The sequence below is a fragment of the Lissotriton vulgaris genome, chromosome 1_1 (genome assembly GCF_964263255.1).
Source record: "Lissotriton vulgaris chromosome 1_1, aLisVul1.2, whole genome shotgun sequence".
NCBI lineage: Eukaryota > Metazoa > Chordata > Amphibia > Caudata > Salamandridae > Lissotriton > Lissotriton vulgaris.
Window position 1 is genome coordinate 1,383,125,316 of NC_141685.1, and position 26,162 is coordinate 1,383,151,477.

At 43.7% G+C, this 26,162-nt stretch overlaps 1 protein-coding gene across 1 annotated transcript in view; it reads left to right on the forward strand.

Annotated features, from left to right (window-relative positions):
* Positions 1-26,162, forward strand: part of LOC147750549 (V-type proton ATPase subunit S1-like) — a 335,890-nt gene that overhangs the window by 226,328 nt on the left and 83,400 nt on the right. Inside the window, exons 7-9 of the mRNA XM_086966826.1 lie at positions 16,189-16,433; positions 20,809-20,862; positions 25,597-25,837. Coding sequence (XP_086822952.1) covers positions 16,189-16,433; positions 20,809-20,862; positions 25,597-25,837 — 540 coding nt within the window. The remainder of the gene's footprint in view (positions 1-16,188; positions 16,434-20,808; positions 20,863-25,596; positions 25,838-26,162) is intronic.

Sequence of the window (26,162 nt, forward strand, 5' to 3'; positions counted from 1 at the left end):
CACCGGGGAGCGCTAGGATTAACAAGATGTTTTATTAATCTTTTGGATAAAAAACAAAGGAGTCCATAAGGAACAGTTCCTTCAGGATCCATTTCTTTCCCAGCTGACGACGGGTCTCCTCTGGGGAATACCTGTGGTCGGAGCTGGGCCCTCTTCTCAGGAGTCCCAGAGGCAACATGTCACTAGGGAGTAAAGATGATTAAGGCTAAAATAACAAAAATTGTTTTTTTCAGAGACATGAACATAAGGCTGGTCCTCCAACTGTAGTGCTACCTTCACCAGAAACGAAATGCATAGGAGAAGGGGAGTGAGGGCATGACTCATTGGGACGCCACTGCATGCTCCTTATCGCCTGAGTCCTTATACCACTGTGCCACCCCACCAACCCCACCAAAAGGACCCCTTTAATGGCACTTGCCATGACCCATCTCCAGGTCCATGGCGTTGGGACCCAGGGCGTCTGTATAACTCTCCTGGCCACCGAAGGGGGGGTTTCTGTATATAGAAGGTGGGACTTCCCAAGTCCTTCTCCTCTCTCTGTCCTCTGGATGCTGTCCGCTTCCTTTCACCGGTCTAGCTTTCCATCCTTACAGGGGAACTGCTTGTTCCTCTGTCATTCTGCGCTGCTCTCTCTTCCTCACTGGATTTCCTGCTTCCCCGGGCTCTGGTGTCGTGCTCGCATGAGGCTCCAAAACATCTTGTGACAACAAAGCGTTTCCTCCATTTGATTTTATGCCCCTCACACAGCTTGACCACTCCCCTTCCTCCTCTTCCGGCAACACTGGAGCATTGTACATTTCCTGCCGGCTGGGAGCATCTGTGTCTTCCGTGATGGATATTCGGTTCCTTGACCTTTCTCACAATTAGATTATGCTAACTCAGTTGATGTAGGTATACTCTGTACTGCTCCACACAGACTAAAAATCATTCAGAATGAAGCAGCACAGTTGATCTTTCTCTTGCCTCCGATTTCAAATGTCACCCACCTTCTGAGAGAGCTTCATTAGTTTTCAGCACAGGACCGTATTCACGTCCAAGTATGTTGCATGGCATTTTAATGGCTGAATGGAAAAGGCCCTAGCTTTCTTGCAGTTAGTTTCAGGAAGTATAGACCATCTTGAAATCTGAGATCTAGCCAGATTAATCGTTTTTTTATTCCAAGAATCCGTAAAAAAAGATTATGGGGACACTGTTATGGGTACACTGTTTCTCAGTATTTACCCCATCCACCTGGAATGCTTTACCCAATACATTCTTACTGGAGCAAAATCTCGTGACTTTCTGCCGATTACTGTTAACATGGCTATTCAAGCTTCCTTATTGCATTAAGTAACCTTGTCTGATTTTGCTCAGTCTTTTTGCTCTAGCACCAAGAAACCTTTGGTGAACGTGCACTTTATACGTTATAAGTTATAATACTATATCATAACATATTGGAAAAATATATAAAACAAATAATATAAATCCAGTCTAACCATCATTAGGGAAAATGTTGGACTCTGTATTGATTAGATTTACTAGTCTGCTTCAATCTAAGCAACAGTAGGGAAGGCATTGGAATTTAGAGGGGTTTGGTTTACGATGCCCAAGCCAGTCCAACCAACAGTTGGGAAAGCGTTGGACTTTGGAGGGGTTAGAATGACCAACTGCAAAAAAACATTGGACACCAGAGAGGTTAGATTTTCTATTCCCACTCCAATGTCTAGCAGCAAAAGCATTCGACTGCAACGGGGATACATTTATTATTGTCAATCCAGTCTAAGGAAATGATAGATAAATGTGGGATTTTGGAAGGGTTATATTTACTACTCCCACTCCAATTTAAGCAAAAGTATTAAAAGGGATGGCCATTGGAGGGGTTAGATTTACTACTCCCACTCCAGTCAAAGCAACGGTAGAGAAAGTGTTGCACAGTGGAGGGGTTATATTTACTGTCCCTTATCTAATCTATCCAACAGTAGGGAAAGTGCTGGATTAAAGAGGGATGATTACACATACCATTTCAACTCATAATAATTGTTTTGAAATAATGTAAATACCTAAAAACAGAAACATGTTAAATCTTAGAATATATATATAAATACTATATAAATGTAATATATTAAAAATCTAAAAATAGGTAAACAAAATACAACTTTAAATCAATTAAAATAAAAGTTACTTCCCTACATACAACCCCAAAAAACAAACACTCAAAAAAGAATAAGTAAAACATATTTTTAAATTTAAAATACTACTTAAATAAAGCTAATTAAAATGAACAAAGTAAATCAAAAATACATTTTTCAAATATTATTATTAAAAACACTCACCAATTAATAAGGTTAAAGACTAATTAAATACATTTTAAACCTTCAATAGCTTCCCATCCTATTACCCCACAGAACCAACAACCCATAAGTAAAATATAAATTGCTAACCAAAATACAACAAAAGAAAAAAACAAATTTACAAATTAAACTTAAGTAAACCAAATAGGAAGCCCTTTGCCAATTTACATAATGAACATTCAATAAAATATTTAATTTACAATAAAAATCATTAACATTAAAGTTAGACGAATAACAATGTAATTATCTTCTCACCTTATTGCCCATAAAACCCAACAACTGGCTACTACATTATAAATTACTAATTAGATTAACAACAGTAACACATTTAAAATTACAATCTATATTAAAAAATAATAACAATTATATGAATGAACTATATTACAACTATATTAAAAAAACAGTAATTAATGCAGAATATCCTCAAAACTATATTATATACCATAGAACGCAATATTCCAATCTTAGGTACTCTGTTCCATGATATTTTTGTATAGACAATATTTTTGGCACAATATTCACGTCACATGATATTTTTAATCTGATATTTGTGTCATCTACTGTGTGATCCATGTTCATTTCTGCCACACACATCTTGCGCAAGCCCTGCCTTCTGCTGAAACATAGTTGACACTCTCTTGTCATAAGAACCCACATATATATATGTTGCTAAACAAGTGACCTAACAAGAAACATATATGGTATGCACATGATCTAAACCATGTACATATTGTTGTTTCAGTACTCTACCAGTGAGTTGAAGAGCTCTGTTTGAAGAAGACTACTCTTAGCTTAATTTAAATGCCTCCTCATTGCAAAGAAAAATATTTCTTTCTTATGCAGCAATGCTGTAGAATGTTAACCTGTATTGACTCATTTTCATCACTGATTGACTACATAATGAACGTTTTAGCCACTTAAAACAAACATTCTTAAAGTCAATAGCTCTGGCTTGTATTTTGAGCCTTGACTTAAACAATTTAAAAAATGACTAATGCTGTGGAACGTAAAACACAATTACTTTCTTTATACAGTGCACGTAGGAGATCAATACAATGTATTGTCTAGTGTACCTCCTCCCCTCATCACTGTTAGCTAGAGCTAGCTTCCCTAGCTTCACTGCTCACAGTAGTGCCCTGTCTCTCACCAGGAGCCCATCCCCCAACCCAACCCGCTATCCTCACTTGCTCCCTCATGCCTCCAGGGGCCTCTAGCCATCGCCTCTGTCCATCTGACCATTACTCCCCATCCTACCCTTCCCTCCGTGAATGCAGTTCCATCCCCCAGAACCCCTTCCCATTCGCACATTAATTTGCCACCTGCCCTACTTTCCCCTGTCCCCTCCAACTCTCTTCTGCTGCAAGGTCCCCAGAACCGACCCTCCCAATCCCATTCTCACACTTCATTGGAATGCCGACTTGACGAGATAGCACTCTGCCTACAACAACTTACGGCAGAGGTTTGTAGCTTATTACTTATCACTGAGGAATTATTAGCTAACTCCAGACCAAGATGCTCCATTAGGAACAACCACCATCCCTTCTCGCTCCCAGGTAGGGGTATTAGCTGGCTCCCTTCCCCCCTATACTCAACGGCCACCATCCCACGTCACACATAGTTGGGCCTCTGCTCCGCACCCTATGGACCATTCTCGCCCCTCCAGATGTAGAACCTCCTGACTGACAGAGATATTCATTCCCTACTACTCTCATATGATCCAGCACATCCCTCCTCCATACCAAACTTGCAACTAATCAAATCCATCCCCACTGACCCATTCAGAGAACCTAGGCCAAACACCAGAACTTTAAATGAGAACAACCTCACGAGAGTCTCCACCACTCTACCTGCACCAAAGGACACCAACATAAGACTCAAATGTGCGCTCCTAAACAGCAGATCGGCTGTTAAACATGCGGCGGACATTGACAACATCATCCTTGCCCAGGATCTTGACCTTGTAATGTTGACGGAAACCTGGCTAAATGACTCAGCTGCTCACACCCTGGACTTGTTAATGCCTCCCAATTATGATATCATTAGGTTGGACAGAACTAGCGGTCAAGGTGGAGGCATAGCATGTTTCCACTTCAGCAGTCTAATAGTGAAAGAACTTCATGCCGACCTCCTGCGCTCTTGTGAATATCTATGCATTGAAGTGACTGGTGGCAACAATCACTCATGTAAACTGCACACATTCTACCACCCCCCTCGTGACAACCTTCCCTTCACAAAACAGATCATGGACATTATCTCGGCCAGTTCTGATTTCCATAGTGCTCAGATCTTCCTGGGAGATTTCAACCTCCACTGGAATAATGTAAATGATATGGTGGTCAATAGCCTTAAATCCTTTCTACTTGACCTCAACAAAATTGTGACAGCCCGACTCATATTAATGGAGCTACCTTAGATTTTGTCATTGGTAAGCCCAGTTCCATCCTACTCGAGTTGATCCTCCCATGTGATTGAACAGAACATTATTGCATCACCTTCCTCATTTTGGATTTGATGAGAGCAAAAAGATCCGAGTCTAAGAACCCGAAACAGTTGAAAAGATGTCTACGGAACATCAACTCGCAAGATCTGACTGCTCTCTGCGAAAACATACTGCCCCCTCCTAGCACATATCGGAAATCCATTACCTCACGGCCCACTATAACCGCTCAATGCTTAATGCACTAGACTCAGTTGCTCCACTACAGCTTAAGAGAATGTTCTCTAAACTCTTCAAACCACGGTTCAATGAGAGTCTTAATTCCGATAGAAGAAATTTAAGACTTGCAGAAAGGTTGTGGCGATCCTACCCCTCCCTTGAACATCTCCACCATCTGAGATCCCTGAGAAGAATATACAATAAATGCATCAGATGCTCTAGGGCTACCTTTTTAGGTCGAGCTGGTAAAAGCAATGTGAAGCATTGCGTCTAGCGAAGTATCTATTGTTGCCCACTTTCTGGGAATCAGGGGATGTGCACGCGCAAGCCCTCGGCGATTTCACCTCGTGGGTGCGCACGCCCAGCCCGGCTCTATGCACATCTCATGTCTCACATTCACAGTAAGTCAGCCTCTCGTACACAGCCACACTCATGCATGCACACATACACAGCCACACACATGCACACACACACACAGGCACACGCGCACACACACACACACACACACTGCATACACACACGCACCCCCCTTAAACAGACACATGCGCACACAGACAGACAGACGCACACACAGACACACTCGAACACACACAGACACACGCGCGCACCCCCCCCCCCCTCACCGGGCTCTTTCCGCGTGTCCCTCGGCAGCCAGAATTCAGCGTGCAGGGTTCAGGACTTTCTCCCTGCAGTTCCTTCCTGTTTCTTTGCAGGCCCCGCCCACGTCCCAGCGAAGGCTGCCTGAATTCCGCTATGCATAACGGGTAGCATTAGCACTCCATGACATTTCAGACGCATAGCGGGTAGCATTAGCACCTCTTGTTTTTTTCAGTGTTTGGCCTCTGCACAGTTAACGCGTTCGATTTGGACCGCCCTAGAGTTACAACGGGCGCTGTGTTGATTGTAGACCTTTAGACCTTGCTGGTACTTAAACAATATTTGTTTATGCAATTATCCTGTTCTGATGTACTGCAGCAAGAGCAGAGGAGGCAGTAGTGCCTTGTTGAGACGGAGAGGGAACAGTAATTTGCACAATTTAATTAATCTCTGGTTAATAACCACACATCAGGTTCGTGTCTGGCAGGGAGAAAAGGACTGTTAAAGGAGAAAGTGCGGGGATTCTTTTTAACAAGCCCGTCAGTAATTCCTGCACAGGTCTGGTCTCCACGTGAGGTCCGCTTCCTTATGCAGATCCAGGCTTGGCTGGATTTCAACGGACCATGCTGTTAATACAACACACCACATCCAGAACAGACGCAGCAAGCGGCCCCTTCTTAAGAGGCGGAAAATAACTCCGTCTGTAAACTGCTGACATCGAGCGCGCGCGCTCTGCAGGAGTGCCACAACTGTACTCGGGGCGAAGTGTCGACCGCGGCCTATTTTGTCGGCCTAAGTATCAATTCCCCTCAAAGAGGCACTGGTGAGCCGGATGGAACTGACTCCGCATGATGTCATCAATGGCGGACGGCGCTGGGCCAAAGCCGATGACTGGCAGGATGTGTTATTGCTCTGGGCTTGGCGCCCGGAGATGTGGAGACGCTGGGAACTGATGCACAGGGGAGGTAATTAAGGCAATGCATTCTGAAAATGGTCTGCATTGCTGATTTCTCCATGCAGAGGTTGTGAACCAGGATTGAGTGGATGCGTGTGGTGTAACAACTCAAGCAAGCTGAAAAGGCTTATTAAGATTTGAAAGCGTGGGGCCTCGCGCCTGGATAGCTGCGCACTAGTTGTAAGGTCAGTTCTCTGTGCGTACCTGAACGACACACGGGATCACCTATGGGACTGACATTGGACGTCTGGGATCTGGTGCAAGGGCTTCCATCTGATGCATACAATTCAGTCCCGAGATTGCAGTATGACACATAGAATCTGATACCAAGGATTACAGCCCCTTCACCCTCACACCCCCTCACTCACCCTCACACACCCCCTCACTCACCCTCAAACACCCCCTCACTCACCCTCACCCTCACAAACCCCCTCACCCTCACACCCCCTCACCCTCACACCCCCTCACCCCCGCAAACCCTCACATCCTCACACACCCTCACACCCCATCACCCTCACACACCCTCACACCCGTCACCCTCACACACCCCCTCACCCACCCCCTCACCCTCACATACCCTTGCCCTCACACCCCCTCACCCTCACTCAACCTCACTCACCCTCACACACCCTCACACCCCCTCACCCTCACCCCCTCTCACTCACCCTCACACCCCCTCTCACACCCCCTCACCCTCACACCCCCTCACCCTCACACCCCCTTACCATCACACCCCCTCACCCTCACCCCCCTCACCCTCATGCACCCTCACTCAACCTCACACCCCCTCACCCTCACACCCCCTCTCACACCCTCACACCCCCTCACCCTCACACACTCTCACACCCTCTCACCCTCACACACCCTTACACCCCCTCATGACAAAGCATAGCATAGCATAACAAAACATAGCATAGCAAAACAAAGCATAGCATAGCAAAACACAACAAAACATAGCATAGCATAACAAAACATAGCATAGCATAACAAAACATAGCATAGCATAACAAAACAGAACAAAACATAGCATAGCATAACAAAACATAGCATAGCATAACAAAACATAGCATAGCATAACAAAACATAGCCTACCCACGCATAGCAAAACAAAACATAGCATAGCATAGCATAAAAAAACACAGCATAGCATAACAAATCAAAGAATAGGGTAGCAAAACATAGCATCACAAAACATAGGATAGCAAAACAAAACCTAGCATAGCATACATCATCACTCATCACCACCACAACTTCACTCAGGGGCACCACAACATCACCATGCGCTACCACAGCATCACTAAACGCCACAGCATCACTTGTTTGCCACCACAACATCACTCAGCGCCACCACAGCATCAATCTGTGCAACCAATTCAACAACAACTGGTTCAAATATGTTCTCTCAATGTTTCAAGCTTTATTTCAAATGTAACAAAAAGATTTTAATATTTCAATTCTGTTCTTGGATGTTCGTCACAATAAAATACACTGAACATAATCTTCACAAAAATTATTTACAAAAGTTTAAGCTATTGCATTATAAATTACAATAACTTTTATTTAAGCATTATTAAAAAAAATTAAAAGCCATTGTTATTTGTAATATCAATACATGTAAGTCACGTAAATAAAACACATATTGCATTACAAATGATATAGGTGTCACATTTGCGAAAGTTATAACTATTGGCATTGTAAATGACAAAGCTATTAATTTAGCAATTTTTAAAAACAAAACATAAATAAAAAATGTGTAATTTACAATACCAATAGCTCAAACTTTCCTAATGCCAGACCTATTGCATTGCAAATGCTTGTTGAGATCTCAACTAGACCAAGCAAAAAAGCGTCCCAAAAAACTGTTCAAACTCATCAAGACCCAAGCTAACAGCCATCCTAATCTCTCGTCACCAGGTCAAGACTATTAAAATTGAGACTGAATTACATTCTGCCCTTGATCACCTGTTGATCAGTCCACTGAACACCCTCCATCCCCCAGGGTTAGATTTCACTGGCCCTGCACAGCCCTACCTTCCCAAAAACAATGCATCTTGGAGCTTGTTCCAAACCTTGGATGAAGGCACTATTCGCAAATATTGTTGACTTTGAAACCTTCCAATCACTACAACGACCCTATGCTATCGAACCTTTTCCTGGAAGTTAGATCCTCCTTACTAACACTTTGGACTACGATCGTCGGTGCTTCACTTGGCAAGCTATTATACCTGATTGCCTAAAATCGGGTCTAAAGAAACCATCCGCGGATCCCACGGACCTACATAACTTTCGCCCAATATCTAACATCTCCACCTTGGCAAAGCTCAAACCCTATCTCCCTGCTCATGGCCTAAAGGTTGCTGTGCAAGCACTAGTGATTTCAAAGCTGGACTATGGCAGCGCAACACGTCATGGCTTGCCCAGAGTAAAGACGGCTTCTCTTAGGGTTGCCCTAATTGCTGCTGCTAGGCTCATAACTGGCACTAAACGACTCAAACCATATTTCTCCGGACTTGCTGGACCTGAACTGGCTTCTATATGAAGCTCGGATACAATTAAAAATTGCATGCATGGCACACAAAGCCATCCACTTCAAGATCACGCTGTACCTCGCACCGAAACTGGACCTCTCATGTGGTTCCAGAGCCTCCAGAAGCACCAGCACCCTTCTGTTCAAACCACAAAAATTCAGGAAAAAAAAAACCTACAATCGAGCCTTCTCAGGTATGGCACAGAGGATCTGGAACTCCCTTCTCCCCTGAAGTCAGGGTGAACCCTTCCATGTTCCTCTTCAAAGAAAGAAGTAAAGGGGCTCCTGATGAAGAAATGTTTGCCGCAGTCTGGCCTCTCCATCTGATTCTGGGGCCAGAGACGTTGATTTGTGGGCCAGCTGCCAGGCTCACGAGAATGCTCGGACAATTTGTAGACTGAATGTGTCTTTTTTGTTGATTTTGTTCTGTTAGCTTGTACTCTTCTTGATGCATGAACTGTAAAGCGCTCTGATACCGTCAGTGGTCATGTCGGCACAATATAAAACCTTAAAAATAAATAAATAAGCATTTTGTGGTATGATATATTACACCGGCAATAGCATGAGCTGAGAGAGAAATACTCGTCTGGGTAGAACCAAATCCCATTCAATGTTCATTTTAAAGATTCTTGTAACAATAGGCCTTGAAAACCGCTGCACTCACTGTCATGTCAGACCTAAAAAGAAATCTTTACAAGAAATTAGACAGTCTCTCCTGACAGGTTGTGCCACTTGCAGTTTAGGGTTGTGAACTTGTGAATCCAAGAAACGGTGTCTGAACTTAAATCAATGTTGCAACGAAACTGGAAATAAAGTAAAAAAGAAAAACAAACAAATGTAAATGAAAAAGAATCCTAACAGTTTTGCTGCGATGATCATGCTTTTTTTTTTTAAATGTAGAAAATGAAGGCTAGAAATATATATAGTAGGAAGAGAACAGACACAAGCTGCCAGTGGCAATGCCTGCTCCTCTGCTCTAGGAGTGATAAAGTCTGTTTGATTAACTAGTTCTGTACAATAAAGGAATTGGATTTTATAGCCGTGGGCAATACTCACAGCAACACCTGCAAAAACAAGCAGTGCTTGGGAGGCAGCCGCTGGCTGCAGGATGAACTTCAAGAATGCACCTCACAGAAGCCACTGAAAAAGCAGTTTTCTATGGTTCGGGGAGTGAAAGGTTGCAACTGAAATATTGTGATATGGTTGTCATGAACTGAAATCCTAATGGAGCCTCTCACTAAGCAACTGCAACCATATATCAGATAAATGACTGAACATGACAAAAGTGTGATGAGAAAGTGTGCTTTGTAAAATAGTTCCTCGTGCATTCCAGTGCATAGGAGGTGGAATGATTCGTGAAACAGCCAATAGCATGAGGTGAGAGACCGTTGGACAGAGCCAATGCCCAGTCCATTTTTGTATTCAAGTATTAGCAACAATAGGTCGTTCAGACAGCTGTGTTTTAAAACCAGAGCTAAATAGTTCCCTAAAGCAGATGCCCCTCCAGGAAAAAAGAATAGATAATTGTCGAAACACAATTAGGAGGTGTATCTTAGAAAAATCTTAAGAATGATTACCGCATTAAACACTTCTATTTAAACAATGCACTGGGGCATGAGTATGTTTCCCTTTTAAATCTGTAATTGTGCATTAACAGATGAACTGTGCAATATGCAGCTACAAAGTCCACAATGCAATGAGAGACCAGAAAAGTGACTGGCGATTAAAGAAATGGCATGCACCTCTAGAGAATGAGAGGAAAGGTATTATCAGGCCAGGCCTGGAATCAAGTGACACACTGTTGTTCAATGACACTAGCCACCCACAAAATAACATACCATACCACTACAGAGAACAGTGACCTCATTCATATTCTCCTGGTAAAAGCTAACACAAGATGGTGACTATATGAGATATCCAGGCGGTAAAGAATATAGGAACAGTTAAAATGGCGGCTCCCGGGTTAGATGAACCTTTAAATAATCACTACTATAAGAATAACACAATTGTAACTAGATGCCAGCACGTGGAGGCAAGGTGTTCTTTCACTCTAAACTCTTCCTATGTTTGGAGGACACCTTGTCTTAGAGTCTAGTTTGAGGGGCGTTTTTTATTTTTAAAAGGTTGTCTTTCTGATCTCTTGTTCCAAACTAAAGGGGACTCTTGGACCCAACCCCTTTTGAAGTGGTTTCCCACACTTTTGCCTTTCTCTTGTATATTTCTGACCTTGTTTTTAGGACTCGGGGCACTTTACCACTGCTAACGAGTGCTAACGAGCATATGCTCTCTGTATATAATGTAGTGGTGATTGGTTTATCTATGATTGGCATATTTGATTTGCTAGTAAGTCCCTAGTAAAGTGCGCCAGTTTGCCCAGAGCCTGTAAAGCAAATGCTACTACTGGGCCTGCAGCATTGATTGTACCACTCACATGAGTAGCTTGTAAATACGTCTCCGACCTGCCACTGCAGTGTCTGTGAGTGCAGTTTTAAACTGCTGTGTCGACCTGGCAAGTGCCCCTACTTGCCAGGCCCAAACCTTCCACTTAATTACATGTAAGTCACCCCTAAAGTAGGCCCAAGGCAGCTCCATGGGTTGGGTGCAGTATTTTTAAAAGGTAGGACATGTACTGGTGTTGTTTACATGTCCTAATAGTGAAATATTGCTAATTTAGTTTTCCACTATTGCAAGGACTATCTCTCCTATAGGGCAATATGGAGATTAACATTAGTCTTTTGTGCTCTCAGAAAAGCTGGGGCCACGGCAGGGAGGCAGGAAATTCCAAACACCTCTGTAGGGGGAGGACTCTAGAAGCTTCTCCCTCTTCGAAGTGGGAACCAGGTGTAAATAATTGACCCTTAGACCCAAGTCTTCAGTACACCTTTGGACCAGTGGAAGACTCAGATGGACTGCTGTGCTGCTTTGCTGCAGGGACGACTGCTACTCTGATACCCCCTGCCTGAGTGAGGCGAATTAGACCTGCATCTGGAACCCAGGACCACCAGAGTGACTCCAAGGGCTAGTGGGCTGACCTCCTAGTTAGAGCCTTAGAGACAGAAAAGCACCAAACACCTTGAACTCTGAACTTGGACTCTGCCTGCTGTGAGTCCTACACCCCAAGTGGTGCCAACCCAGTCCCAGACCCATGAAACTGGGCTAAAATTTGCTCTGCCAGCCCAGCTGTGGTCTTTGAGCAGAAACGATGGAGCACAACACATCTCCTCACAGCTCCACATAGGAAATCACCACAGCACAATGCGACATGATGTAGGACTCTGAAGCTCTTCAGAACTGCAGCTGAGTGACTCATCCTCAATGCAGGACCTTGCATTGCAGCCCTGCAGCTCCTTGGAACTGCTGCTGCCTGAGGCATCCTCGATGCGGAACCTTGCATAGCAGTCTGCAGCTCATCAGAACTGCTGCTGTGCAACGCATCCTACACGTGGAATGTCGCAAAGCTCCACTTCCTGGACTAAAGGTACTAAGGCCTTAATTGGTCCCTGTATTTGGCCCATGCTCCATCACGGTCGGCCTGAACTTGTGACTCTGTCACTGTCAAGCATTACCAGATAACCATTGGCTTTGTGCTTCTAGGCACCATTTTTACCTAAATCATTAACATTGTGTACCCCTGGTTCTACTGATTCGTCTTTTGTTGTTTTTGTGTCAAATAACTTATTACATTTGACTCTATATTTCAATTTTGGTGTGGGAATTTTACTTTCTTTTGTTTTCACTTTATTACTGTTTGAAGTACTGCATGGGTACTTTACACATTGCCCGTACGTTCAACCTGCTTGTTTTGTGCGAAGCTACCAGAAAATTAAGCTCAAGTTAATTTGAGGTTTACTCATGTTTCACCCTGACAAGAATTGTGATTGCTGCTTCAGTAGGGTTACACCCTCTTCAACCAGTAACCCAAATTCCTACACCCCCAGGTGCTGTTCCTGGGAACCTTGGGCTGTGTCTAAATGGAATTACTACCCCTAGAAACTGGGGCTTAGAAACATTTTCTACTTACAAACCTCCGGAGTACTGGGTCCAACCCTCCCTGCCTATCTGACCAAAGCACAAACTCCTGGGCATGAAATCATGTTTCTCACAGTTTGAGCTTCTCCGCAGCAGCACATCTCATTCAGCAGACTCTTGGTGAGAAGGTATCTGGCCTTGTAGAACTCATCAACGGATATGGCTGCGCAGTCTTGTCTTGCTGAAGGATTCCAACCTCAAGAAAATGAGACTTAGGGCCAAATTTATTAAGTTTGTCATGCAGGGCAGCACATCAATTCACTTTGCTGCACACCCCTGCGTTACTGGGAAAGAGCAAGAATGCGCTGTATTAATTCAATGTGGCACATTCTTGTTCTCTTCTCTTGTACTGGAGCCGTTTTTGCATGCTAGCGCAAATCAGCCACCCTTGGACCTTGGTACAAGAGTGTCTGTGTTGTAGGAAGGATTGTTTGTGTTTTGAAAGGGGCACCTTTTTGCACAAAAACAACCCTTGGAGGCATTTTCCTCTTTCAATGTGTGCTGTAGAATGCCACACACATGGAAAGAGTAAAAAATGAGAAGAAATAAAGATATTTCTCCTTGTTACGCCTCTCCTGAGAGGCTTAAGATTTTGGCTCATTCCCAGGTTTACTAGTCCTAGTAAATATGGGAATGCTACAGAGATCATGGGAGTTGCATGGGAACACCAACCGCAATACCCATGAAACTCCTTCCTTGCACAGAATAAGGCAACACAGCAATTTGAGCTGCTTTGCCTTACACCAGATTTTTTAAGCAAATCAAAGCCACACAAAGTGACTTTGCATGGCTTCAGAAATATGACTTACGGTTCAGAGGTGACTCACAGAGGGAGTTCTGCAGGGCGGTGTGGGGTGCCGCGGAGGGGCAGGGTGGGGCGGTAGTGGAGGGGGACATACGAGTGCCAGGAGTAAAGTAAGTAAATACATAAATAAAACTATTTACCTTGCGCTCTCTGCATCACCAACTCACCTTTAAACCAGTGTTTCCCAGCCTGTGAGCGAGGAAAGCATTTTATTTTTTATTTTCAAAAAGAAAATCACGCATTGAGATTTTCTTTTTGAAAATAAACAAGCAAATAATGTGATGTTTGGTTCCGTCATGTTGACGGAGCCCTGCACAAAACTTTAAACAGCAGTGACAGGAATGCTGTGACAGCGGGTCCTGACGTCGCTCTAGAAATGACCACCAGCAGGCCTTGACTGCACCTCCACCCACCAAATCATGAAATGACCACCAAGCAGAAAGTCATTTCTTAATGCATTGACAGGAATCTCCATCATAACTGCTCCTGTCAATGCGTTTTGCAGTTTGGCGCACAGTTATGTTAACATGACGGAGTCCTACAGAGAACGGTTTAATTTTTTATTTTCAAAAAGAAGTTTCTGAAGAAGTATATTTATTTTGAGAAAAAAAAATGCCCGTCCTCACCTTAATCTGTTGCACCATCAGAGTAGTTTGGCCACAGGGACATGGAGTAGTCTCTGCCATGGTCAAACTATGGTCTGCCAGCTTTAAATTCATCAGACGGACCATAATGTTGGTAGTAAGCACACTGCAAAATCAAAGGGGATGATGGACGGAGTGTTGAACATTGCAAGCACTCACCCCCAGTCAACTGATCTGTATTTAATCCATCATCATTCTTTAGCTCACTCCGCCACCCCAGTTCAGACATGGCCATATGCAAATCAGTCTGACCCTGTTCCTCATGGAAACAGTCCAGCCCGAACTGCCAAGCCATGTCTTCCCTGGACCAGAAATAAGAATCCTGGGACCAGTTTCTGGCTAATCAGCCTTCATCAGCCAGGGTAGCTTGAATCCAATGGCAAAGTGAGCAAGGGACCCACGTCTGGGCATACCCTGCCAACTTAGGGCGAACAAAGCAAACCCAAAGGGGATGATGGACTCAGTGTTGAACATTGCAAGCACTCACCTCCAGTCAACTGATCTGGGTTTAATCCATCATCATTCTTTAGCTTACTCCCCAACTCCAGTTCAGACATGGCCATATGCAAATCAGTCTGACCCTGTGCTTCATGGGGACAGTCCAGCCCGAACTGCACCACAGTTGCGACAGAGTATGCTTACTGCCAACAGTAAAATTGGGCCATAAGTACTTTGCTGACTAGACGAATAGTTATCGTCTAATGACTAAATTGATGACTTTGGAAATTAGCACCCTGGATTCTAAAGCAGGCTTTGGGATTTGACCACAAAGCTTTTGGTTCTAGAAACTCAACTTTATCTCCCCGATTGCCTCAATTTCTAAAGATGTGTGGGGTACATATGTTAAAACACACTGTGCAGTCACAATTTGTGCTGAAACACCCATTGTTCATGGTACTCAACAAAGCTGTGCAAGCTTGACAACGAGCCCGCTTTCTTGATTCAACCGGAGTCCACCTTTGAAACTTTGTTATGTCTTTTGTTCCTTGTGCTATATGGAGGGAGATGAGTATATCCGGTATGTTCTACGTGTCCCCTGTGAGTCGAGTGAATGATGATAATGTGGAGTGGGCGTGGTCTGCCATCCCAGCTAGTGTTAGAAGCTGATTTTGGAATCAGGAAGAGGAAGGAAGACAGATTCCACGGAGCATTTATATGGTGTTGCTTGTTCTTTAGTACATCCTGCACCTAGGTTATTAAATGACTGCCTGTTCTTCATTAGCTTCCGTTAATCTTGAGCCCCGCCTATTTAAGAGCTCCTCCTGTCCAGGACTTAGGCAAGATTACAATTCTCTTTGGTCTAAAAAAAGGATGAAAACTAACAAGGACTTTTCAGTAAAACACTGGCTTGTATCTAAAAAGCAAGATAGACTTGCGTGGAAGATGTGACTAAACTATGCTCTCTGAAAATGCTGTGTTATGACATATCCAAATATTAATCTACACTGCAGCTTTTACTTTTAAATCGATGGGCACATTTTTAGTACTGGGAATTAATATTTATAATTTATGCTACAACTTCTCTTGCTATGGAATACCTTCAGTGCTGCCAGTGTACCATGGTCTGACGGAAAATAAACTCCATCAGGTAAATCAGACTTTCTCTTCCGCTGAAGCTAAGAACTTGTCTTTGATTCCCTTTCAGATACACAGCGGTTTCCATGAGACATCCGCGCGGAGGCGGCGGCTGATGGCAGAAGCCACAGTAGTAGACACTGTTCCGTATCCCCCAATGAATGTGACCAATGGAACAGCCACATGCATCATTTTTTATGCCACAAACATCTCTATGACGGTCAACGGAACCATTAAACTGGACTTGACTAACAAGACCTTCGTGTCTGGAGATGCTAACACTAATTCATCTGACTGTTCACCCGGAAACACAACGTGAGTATCAGTTCCAATAGCCCAGGCTTCTCCAGCGAGTAACTCATGAGTATCTCCTCTGTGTGCAGCTCAATCTTACAATTAGAATATATATATCAACATGTAAAAGTGAATATTTGAGGCAAACGTGTATTTTCAGAACCCATCAGCTGGTGTTTGGGGAGGCTTCTTGCTAATATTAATTTGGTGCCAGGGGCATTGCAGCCGATCAAGATGGAGCACACGCCAGCTACAGAGACCCACTTAGGCACGCTGAACAAGAGTACCTTAAATCCTGAATCCGGAGCGTTGCGAGGTCTGGCGCCGAGGATGAGTTGCACAGCAGAGACGATGCAAGTTCCAGGTCAGAGATACACCACGCAGCATTGGTTTCCGGGACTTAACAGTCATTCATCGTCCTCAAGGAGGCAGTCAATGAGGTTTGCCTGTGCTTCAAGAGTCTGTGTCAAGGATGCATCAAGCACCAGCGGTTCTGATGAGGATGCATGCTGTGGGCTGTGAGCTGCGGCGGCGATGCGAGGTCCTTGCGATGATAAAGTCCATGCAGCAGAGGTGATTCCATTTGAATTGCTTGTGTTACCTGCCTCCCCTTGGAAATGTGGTCCTAACTACAACTACCTAGGGGAGACCACACTCCAAAGACGCTCTTCCCTCGCATTTAGTTCAAGTTCTTAAACTGATCATAGCCCCAATTTGGACCGACATCATCAACTCCTCAGTTTCCACTGGCTGTGTTCCTGACTCCCTTCAGCTAGGACAAATCTCTCCCATTCTTAAAAACCCCTCTGCTGACCCTAATGACCTTATCAATCTGCGCCCTATCTCTAACCGTCCCTTCCTCTCTAAAGCACTTGAAAAATGTGTCCTATCCCAATTAGATAACCATATCAGCTCCTTCAATCTCCTCGACATTTTCCAATCTGGCTTTAGGAAGGGATGCAGTACCGAAACTGCTATGCTCAATATTACTGACGACATTCATTGCTCTCTAGACAAAGGTAAATCCTCTCTACTAATCCTCCTTGATCTCTCGGCTGCTTTTGATACTGTCCACCATCCCACCCTTCTTAACACCCTCAAAGATCGCTTTGGAATTGAAGGCACTGTACTTAAATGGTTCTCCTCGTTCCTCCAAAATAGATCTCAACAAATTAAGCTTGGTCACTGCCTCTCCAAACCTCAACCTATCTCACTCGGTGTCCCACAAGGATCGATCCTTTCCCCTACCCTTTTCAATCTTTTCATGGAACCACTCACCCTCATTCTCAAACAAGCCAAAATCAGCTATCACCTCTATGCAGATGATACTCAACTTTACTACAAGATTAAATCCTACAAGGACATCCTTCACCTCAATGACACTCTGATGAAAGTCCAAACCTGGTTCCATCTCAACCATCTCAAACTTAATCCTAAAAAAACAGAAATCATCCTGTGCACTCCCAAAAATAACCCCCTTCCCATTCAACTGTGGATGAATGATATCACAGCACTTAATTGCACCCTCTCAACCTCTAATTCTGTCAAATCACTAGGCATCAGCATTGACCAAAACCTTAATCTCTTCCCCCACATTAAAAATGTAGCAAAAAGTGCTCTTTTTACCCTTCACCACCTTTTATTCCAGCTGATGACTTAAAAATCGTTGTACAATCACTTGTCCTTTCCAAGATTGACTATGGCAATGATACTCTTGCTGGAACCCCTAAAGTCCACCTTGCACCAATCAAATCTGTTCGCAACCTTGCCGCCAGACTCATTTCTGATTATAAGAAATTTGACCATATCTCCCCTGTCCTCAAAAACCTAAACTGGCTTCCAATTGAAGAACGATCCACATATAAGATTGCTTGTATCACGCACAAAGCCCTTCACCAAAACACCCCTTCTTACCTTTCAAGCAAACTTCAAAAAGCAGGATGCTCTAGGTCCCTGAGGAGCACTAACTCCCTTACGCTGATCCCTCCTAAAGTAAAATGTAAAAATACCCAATCTCGTGCATTCTCTGGTACTGCTCCGACGATTTGGAATTCTCTCCCCAAAGACCTTCGCTGCAACCCCTCTTACCCTCTCTTCAAAAAAAGACTCAAAGTACTTCTCCTCAACAAGCACTGGGTTTCCTAATGCTTTGGACTTTGACCCCGCTCATTACCGCCCCACTATGATTCACTTTTTACCCACCGCCTCTCCCTCCTTCCATTCTCTCACTGCCCTTCTCCACACCCCCTTCGCTCCTTAATGTCAACTCCCTTTTATCCCTCTTATTATTCCGTTGTTTCTCTGCCACCTCTAGCATTTAATTTCAATGTTTTTACCTTTGTGTATTTTTCTGCACAATATAAATTTGTTTATTATTTCTTAATATGTCTACCTACCTTGTAAAGCGCTCTGATACTCTTGGGTCCAGCAGCGCTATACAAAACTTCCTAAATAAATGAATAAATAAAGAAATTTCCGGCCAGTCGGTAACAGAGAATGGCACTCACACAGGGATGTAATGCTAATTTAAGATATTTATACATTATGGATCACATCATTGAATAAATGTGATTGTATCAGGCAACATTAGCAATTTTGAATCGTGATCTGTTGCTGAATCGCATTTGCTGTGCACCTGCTGCATATTGCCATTGCAGGGTTCTGGTGACATCAAAAATCACAATACTGAGAGCTGGGTGATTTGTTCATTACAACAGAACCTTGAGATAGCAATGTAGGATTATATTACACATTACCTTTTATGCATTTGTTACATTACACACTTATTTTTGGGGTAGCTAGCTTGAAAGAATCTGTTTGCTTTACAATGCATCTAACAATTGGCACTTGTTGGAATTAGTTTGGTCCCTTTCTTGAATAAATTAATAATAAAGCAATTGGAAAAGGTGATGGTCAGTGGACTTTGGTGATTTGGTGACTACAGCATGTATTGCATAAGTGTGGATTTACTGCTTTTGCCAAATACTTTGCAAAAGTTGCAGATTTAAAAAGAACTGATGTTTCTGTATCAAATGGATAAAAAAATACTGACAACGTGCCGCATAAATTAAGTTTGTTTCCACATAACCTAAATAGCGCTGCTAGATAATTTGTCATCCATGTTACATAATCTTGGTAGCACAGAGAATATTAAAGCTCTGCAGAGAGTTTGTGGCGTGTCGTTATGATGATAAATCTGTATTTCTCAGACAGTCAAGAAATATTGAAATGTTTCCTATATTTCACGTATCTAAGTGAAATAACAACCTTATATACCATTGCTTGGTGTGCAACAAAATGATTTTGCGCTTTTGTCACACACGATGCAGTGTTATAGAAGTCTGAGCCAATTTTATCAAAGAGTTGTTCTGCTTTTGCACCACGCAATGGGGTGCTAAAGTGACGCAACCCTTAATATGCGATTTATCAAGTCAGGCAAGACCTCCTTGCATGGCCCAGAGTGGCTTGATAAACCCAGAGTACTGCAACGCAGCGCAAATCTCTGTGTTGTGAGGGAGGCGTTCCATGGGTGGTGCATGGGTGTTCCCACGCAAAATCCATGGATTTTGACGTGGTCCTAGATTTACCATAGTGGTAGACCTGGAAATGTGCCAAAACTGCTACGCTTCCCCAGGGGAGGCATAACAAGGAGAAATATGTTTATTTCTCCTTGTTCCTTACCTCTTTCTATGTGTGCCGCTGAAGCACACATAGAAAGAGAAATGTGCCTATGGGGATATTTTTTTGTTTTTGTGCAGGAAAGTGCCTCTTCCTGCACAAAAACATATCCTGCCTGCAACGCAGACACCCTTGCACCATGGTGAAAGAGAGCCTGCATTGGCTCTAGGCAATACATTGTGCGCCAGCGCTGGGAAAAGGCAGGAATGTTCCATATTATGTTAAATATGGCACATCCTGCCCTTTCCCTGTCACACCGTGAGGCGCAGCAAGGGGACTTGTGCTGTGTGGCTTCAACATAACTATGCCCCTCAGTATTTTACACTGTTGTGACTTAACAAAGCCTCCCTCCGTCTACAAAGATACAGACAGAAATAAATGCAGTACTAAAGCCTTCAGTGATGGCCAGCCCCACCTTCACGGATCTTTCATTTTGTACTACAAAAATGATCATGCATTTTTTTTCCTATGGTAAACATTTCATTGTTAAATATTGTTTCCATAAGCCTCGGCCTTTAAAATAGTTGGGGATACTGGTAGCTTTACTACTAGCGCATGGTAACATTCAACAAAATACAGGAATAAAACAACTTAAATGACCGTTGTTTATTACCTTTGTTTGTAGTCCTCTTTATTGTGGGGGTCACAGAGCTTTCTGTCAGCAAGAAAACTTGTCAGAGTTTCTAACGTTATCGTTTTTGTCTCTTGTCCGTTACAGGTTGTCCTTAAAATATTTTAATTTGACTACAGACATCAGGACCCTAGAGATAAGGTATGATTTATCAGTAAGATAAAGAAGCAGACTGTGCCTGTTGAACCTCAGTGTTTTGGGTGATTGAGTTGTCATATACAAAAAGACTTAAATTGAAAATACCAGGGCCGGTCCTCGGACTATTGGGGCTCTGGTCAGAAAGGAAATGTGTGGGGCCCCTCTGATTTGCATACAGCATGGAATCACAGGAAATGACATCGCAGGAAGTGTCATCAATTGACTTTTGTTGAATGGCTTTGCAAGGAGTAACTTTCTTGGTGCTAGTATGAGTGAAACAAAAATATAATTAAAACTAATAAAATAAGTATATATATTTTAAAGTTCTACCACATGGACATATATTATATTAGTCCTGGGGTACAAGTCCTGCCTCCCAGTTGTCATGTTAGCAAATGCTGGCCACCTCTACACAGTGGTTGTTCCCAGAGTTAGTGTTGTGACATCCAACTGGGATGGACTGCGCCAGGCTTGCCAGGTAAACTATTTGTTTTGCACCCGCTAATGATTAGCCTGTTTTCCTACATCATTCCCTTGGCAAGTAAATACAAATTTTGGACATTTGGCATCAACAGGAGCTGTCTGTGCGGGTCATCAGAGAAGTATCCAGTGGCATAGTAATGGTGCCATGGACCCTGATGCAAGAAAATGACACCAGACAGTAAAACACAGCCATCATTTGGGTGCATTGAGTCCCTAACATACTTGTTCCTTGGTGCTACTGCACCTGCTGCACTATTGTTAACTACACTCCTTGAAAGAGCCATGTTCCAGTGATGCAAAGCAAATAGGTGGGCGCCTTCTCCCTTGGGTGTCCAACCATGGTCATGAGGCCCTGGGAGGATCGGACTCTCGCAGGACTCATGGTTCTAAAACATGGCTGTGAGGCCCAAGAAAGAGAGGGAAATAGCACAGAAATGGTGCCATGGTGCATAGTAAAAGTGTCTCCTCACCCTCGTCCACTGGCTGCACAGAACAGTAAAGCCATAATATGTGAACATTGGGCTCTTAATAGCTGCAGCTGCTGAACTACCGATTGCTGACAGATACCCATGCACAGGGCCAGGGTATAGCACTGTAGTGTAGTTTCCTATATTCCCAATAGGCTCTGTGCATTGGAATAATATATCCTATAGATTTGACGTAGGACTTAGGTCTACTAGGTCTCTATTGAATATATTAGACTTAATTGTGAGTGCCAGCTAGCTCAGAGGTCACTAGAAACTTTCTCAAATAAACAAGAAGGGATTAGTTTCTGACAACCGCGTAAACATGACAACTTTGTTTCCCCAAGAATAAAACTGATCTTCAGATTCGTGGAAACAATAGATAGATATTTTACTCCGTCAATCGTGCATGCTTGGTTTCATCAGAGGTGCAGAGAAATAGAGAGACGGGCGTTTTCAATAAAAGGATTTATTTAACAGTCTTCTTTCTCAAGCAAGTAAAGTGAACTACTACAATCGTAATACTGGTTGCAAAGTATAATGCGTAAAGTGAGAAGAGTATTATAAAATAATACTGTAAAAGCATTGTATGGTTCCTAAACCATAGATAAATACATACATAAATAACAAAGGCTAAAATGTACTCAACTGGTGCTTCTAAAATTCGCCTACCCCAATGTACCTAACCTAAGTCTAGTATGCGGGAAGAAGCAAGTGAGGTGTAGCATAGGTTTCGTTTTTCTTTGCCAAGAATCTAACCAAGATTTCTCTTAGGGTCTAATCAGCTCCGTACCTTGGTTTTAGAATGAAGGAGGTCTGGTATCTCTGTCTCGGAACTCGATTTCCCAACACCCCGCGAGGGTAGCTTGGAAACACTGGAGCTGGGTTCTCAGCGAGAGAAAGGCAACCTCTTGATCAGAGAGTCAGCTGGAGGGTCGGCTTCCTTTAGCACTTGCTGTAGCAAGCTACATTGGGCAAGTAGATAGTCGAGCTGCTCCTTACCACTGTGTGTTTGCTAGGGCAAGTGTAGGCATATTTATACCTTGAAGGTGCATAGTTTGACGTGAAGTTGGACATAATAACGTCATCAAAGAACCCCAAGGGAATGGTAGTTCTTTGAAAACTCCATGATTTCTAGGACAAATCAATATTCAAGCAAGGGGAAGTCCCTGACTGCTGAAGCCGAGTTTTCCAAGAAATCGTTGTGGAAGTAGCCATGCCTGTATTTGGACTGAATGGGTTATGTCTAAGCATGGGCATGCTTTCTATGCCTATATAAGGGTAATGTGATTTATACCTATATAAGGGCATGAATTAGTAAATTATGCTTGGATTCTAAAATGCTACACAACAGCACTGAGACACATTTAATTGGGCCAAGGGGTGGGGTGGGGGGACGCGAGAGGTCCCCCAATATCCTAGCCTCTCAGTCATGGTGTAGCATTGAGATGATTAGGAGGGACCCATGGGCCTAACAGCACTGAACCATGGCTGTGAGACACCCAGACGAGAGGCGCCCTCTGCAAGGCCTTTTAGTGTTACACAATGGCTTAAGGCTCACACCCATGGTCTAGTGATGCAAGGCCCAGGAGAGGGGACCCAGAATATAGGAGCCCTCTTCCATGGGCCTTGCAGCAGTAGGGTAAACTGCAAGCCCAGAGGAAGGGTGTTACGTCCAATGTACCACCCCACCTGATCTAGAGCTGCAAGGCCCAGGGGAGGGTGGTCCCATTCCCTTGGCTTCCAGATATAGTCTAGTGCTGCAAGGCCCAGGGCATGTGACCTACTGCCCTGGGCATCACATTCATGGTCTGGTGCTGCAAGGAAGAGAAGAGTACCCTCCTCTGGGCCTCGCAGTCTTAGTCAACAACCATCGCTGTGAGGGCCAAGTAAGGTGCTCAATTTTCCATTATCACTTCATTTTGAGACAGACTGCACGTGTGAAGACACATTTTGTGAGCAGAGGCATTAGAAGATGTGTATTGGAGAACAGGAAAACTATGAGTCACAGTGGATTTTTGGTGGTTGATTCTAAACTCCTCCCTCTAAAGCAGGCCATTTTAAAAGATAACTCAGCTGGAGATTGAGTTTATAAAACGTGGTTACTTTTCATGCCTTATTTGAGTACTAATCCTTTTACCACCTCCTGGAGTAAGCCTTGAGTTTTCGCTATTTCAAATTTTGAGCGACAAGTTTAGAAAATAAACTCTGGTATCCAAATGGAATGATATAGCCTTAAGCTTTGAAACTCTACTGGCAAATAGTGACAACCCATAAAGTCCAGCAAGTACCCTCTGCTACAGGACCTGGTTCAAGGCGTACACTTTAGCCATGGATAATTGACATCTAATCTCAGCTTTATGATGAAAATTAACACTGTGTTCGAAAGCTGGGCAGGGCCCATAACAAAGTGACAATTCCCTGGGGGGGGGGGGGGGGGGAGCCCCTTTATCTTGCCATTAGAATCACTGATACCCTAGTTGGAAATGTAGAACAAGTAGGTACGGTTTTCAATCCCTGCCTCCCATTGTGTGCTCTTGGGCAATCACTTTTCCTAACGTATTGCTCGGCTGCTTCCTTTTTGGCAAGATTGGGAGTATTTTGATTCAGTGTAAAAACTACTAGTCATTGTGGTTTAATAAATTGAATGGATATTACATTGGAGAAGAGAGGTGCCCAGTCACATGATATAGTCACCTAAATGCAGTACAGTGGTAAATATTTAGCCTTTGCCCAAAGTAGGAGCGCACTGCAGTGCTGGGTCTACTAATTTAAGCACCAGTTTGATCCTGTGCAAATAATTTTCTCCATGTGCCTCGACCACTGATTTGACAACATATCAGTACTTTGAAACAGGGTTTATGTAAGCAATAGACATTAAGAGATTACTCCCCGCTCAGGTCCTGAGCATGGCTAGAGAGGGGGAGATGATGTGACCTTACATCTGAGCTGCTGACTTTGGAACTGAGGATTCTCACAAATCACTTAATCTCTCTGTGCTTAAAAAAAGGAATACATTCATGTGTAAAGTAATTGGTGTTCATGTAAAGCACTCCAATATCTTTGGGTCGTTTTTGATATATAAAAACTGCAGAAAAAGTGGGTTTCATTTACCCATTCAAGGAAATTTACATCTAAATAATGGAAGGTGCTCCTGACCCTGTATGGCACATCCCCCCTCCTGTGCTGCAACGCCTTCCTGCCTGCCTCTGAAGAGCATCTGTTTCACAACTCATCAGCATCTGAAAGAGTGAGAGTTGCTTGTCTTTTCAAATGATTAAAACTGCCAAGCGCCAAAGTGATGGGATAATGGGCATTAAAGTGGGAAGTGGGCAGCATCCCCAATCGCAAGCCAAAGCTCGTAAATGCAGACGGGCCTCACAGCTACATGTGGGGCTGCAAGGCCAAGGAGAAGGGGCTCATACCTGGGCCTTAGCAGCCATTGTCCAGTGCTGCGAGGTACAGGGGAGGTGGTCCTCTTTCCCTATACCTCACAGCACTATATATGCCTGCGAGGCCCAGGAGAGAGGTATCCCTTCCCTGGGCCTCACTGTGTGCGAGTCCTAGGATGGGAGGGTACACTTTTGCGAGGCCCCCTGTTGATGGGCTGAGTGTGGGGCCCTGGGTAGCAGCCCATGCTGCCCATGCTTAGAACTGGCCCTTGAAAAATACTATTGTATATTTGCTGTATTGTTTATAATAACTTAAAACAAATAATACTTTTACACTCAACTTCTCACATTTTGTGTTCATGTATGATACATTGAAATTGATGTCATTTGGCTTTCAGATTTGCAATGAGCAATCAATTCTACACGGGCTCGGCGCGGAACTGGTTCACTGTCGACAATGTTCAGATAATTGAAAACAACAACGCCCCCGGTGCTCTCTTCAGCATACCCTACGCCTCCTCTCCGGCGGAATACTCATTTCATTGTCAATTGGTGGGGACTAGCGCCCTCTCCGGGGCAGTAATGACGCCATCCAATGCAGCAGCCAAAAACTGGGATATCAGCATTTCGGGGTTCCAGGTGAGTAACCAATCACAATACTCATGTCGGGAAACATGTCGTTTTATTATTCTCCCTTTGGTAGATATTTGAAGGGAGTAAATTAGGACTCTGCTGGTCCACACCGGACCTGGAGCCAGATGTATCAAGATGTATCAAGCAGTTTTCCGGTTGCAAACAGCAGTTTGCGACCGGAAAAATGCATTTTGAATGTATATTTCCCAAAACTTGTTTCAGTAACAAGTTACCAAATCGCAGTTTGGAATTGTGAAAACATACTGATTAAGTGTTAGGGGGTTGTTGCAAGGGTGTCCTTTCCTAATACCAAATTGCAGTGGCATGTAAG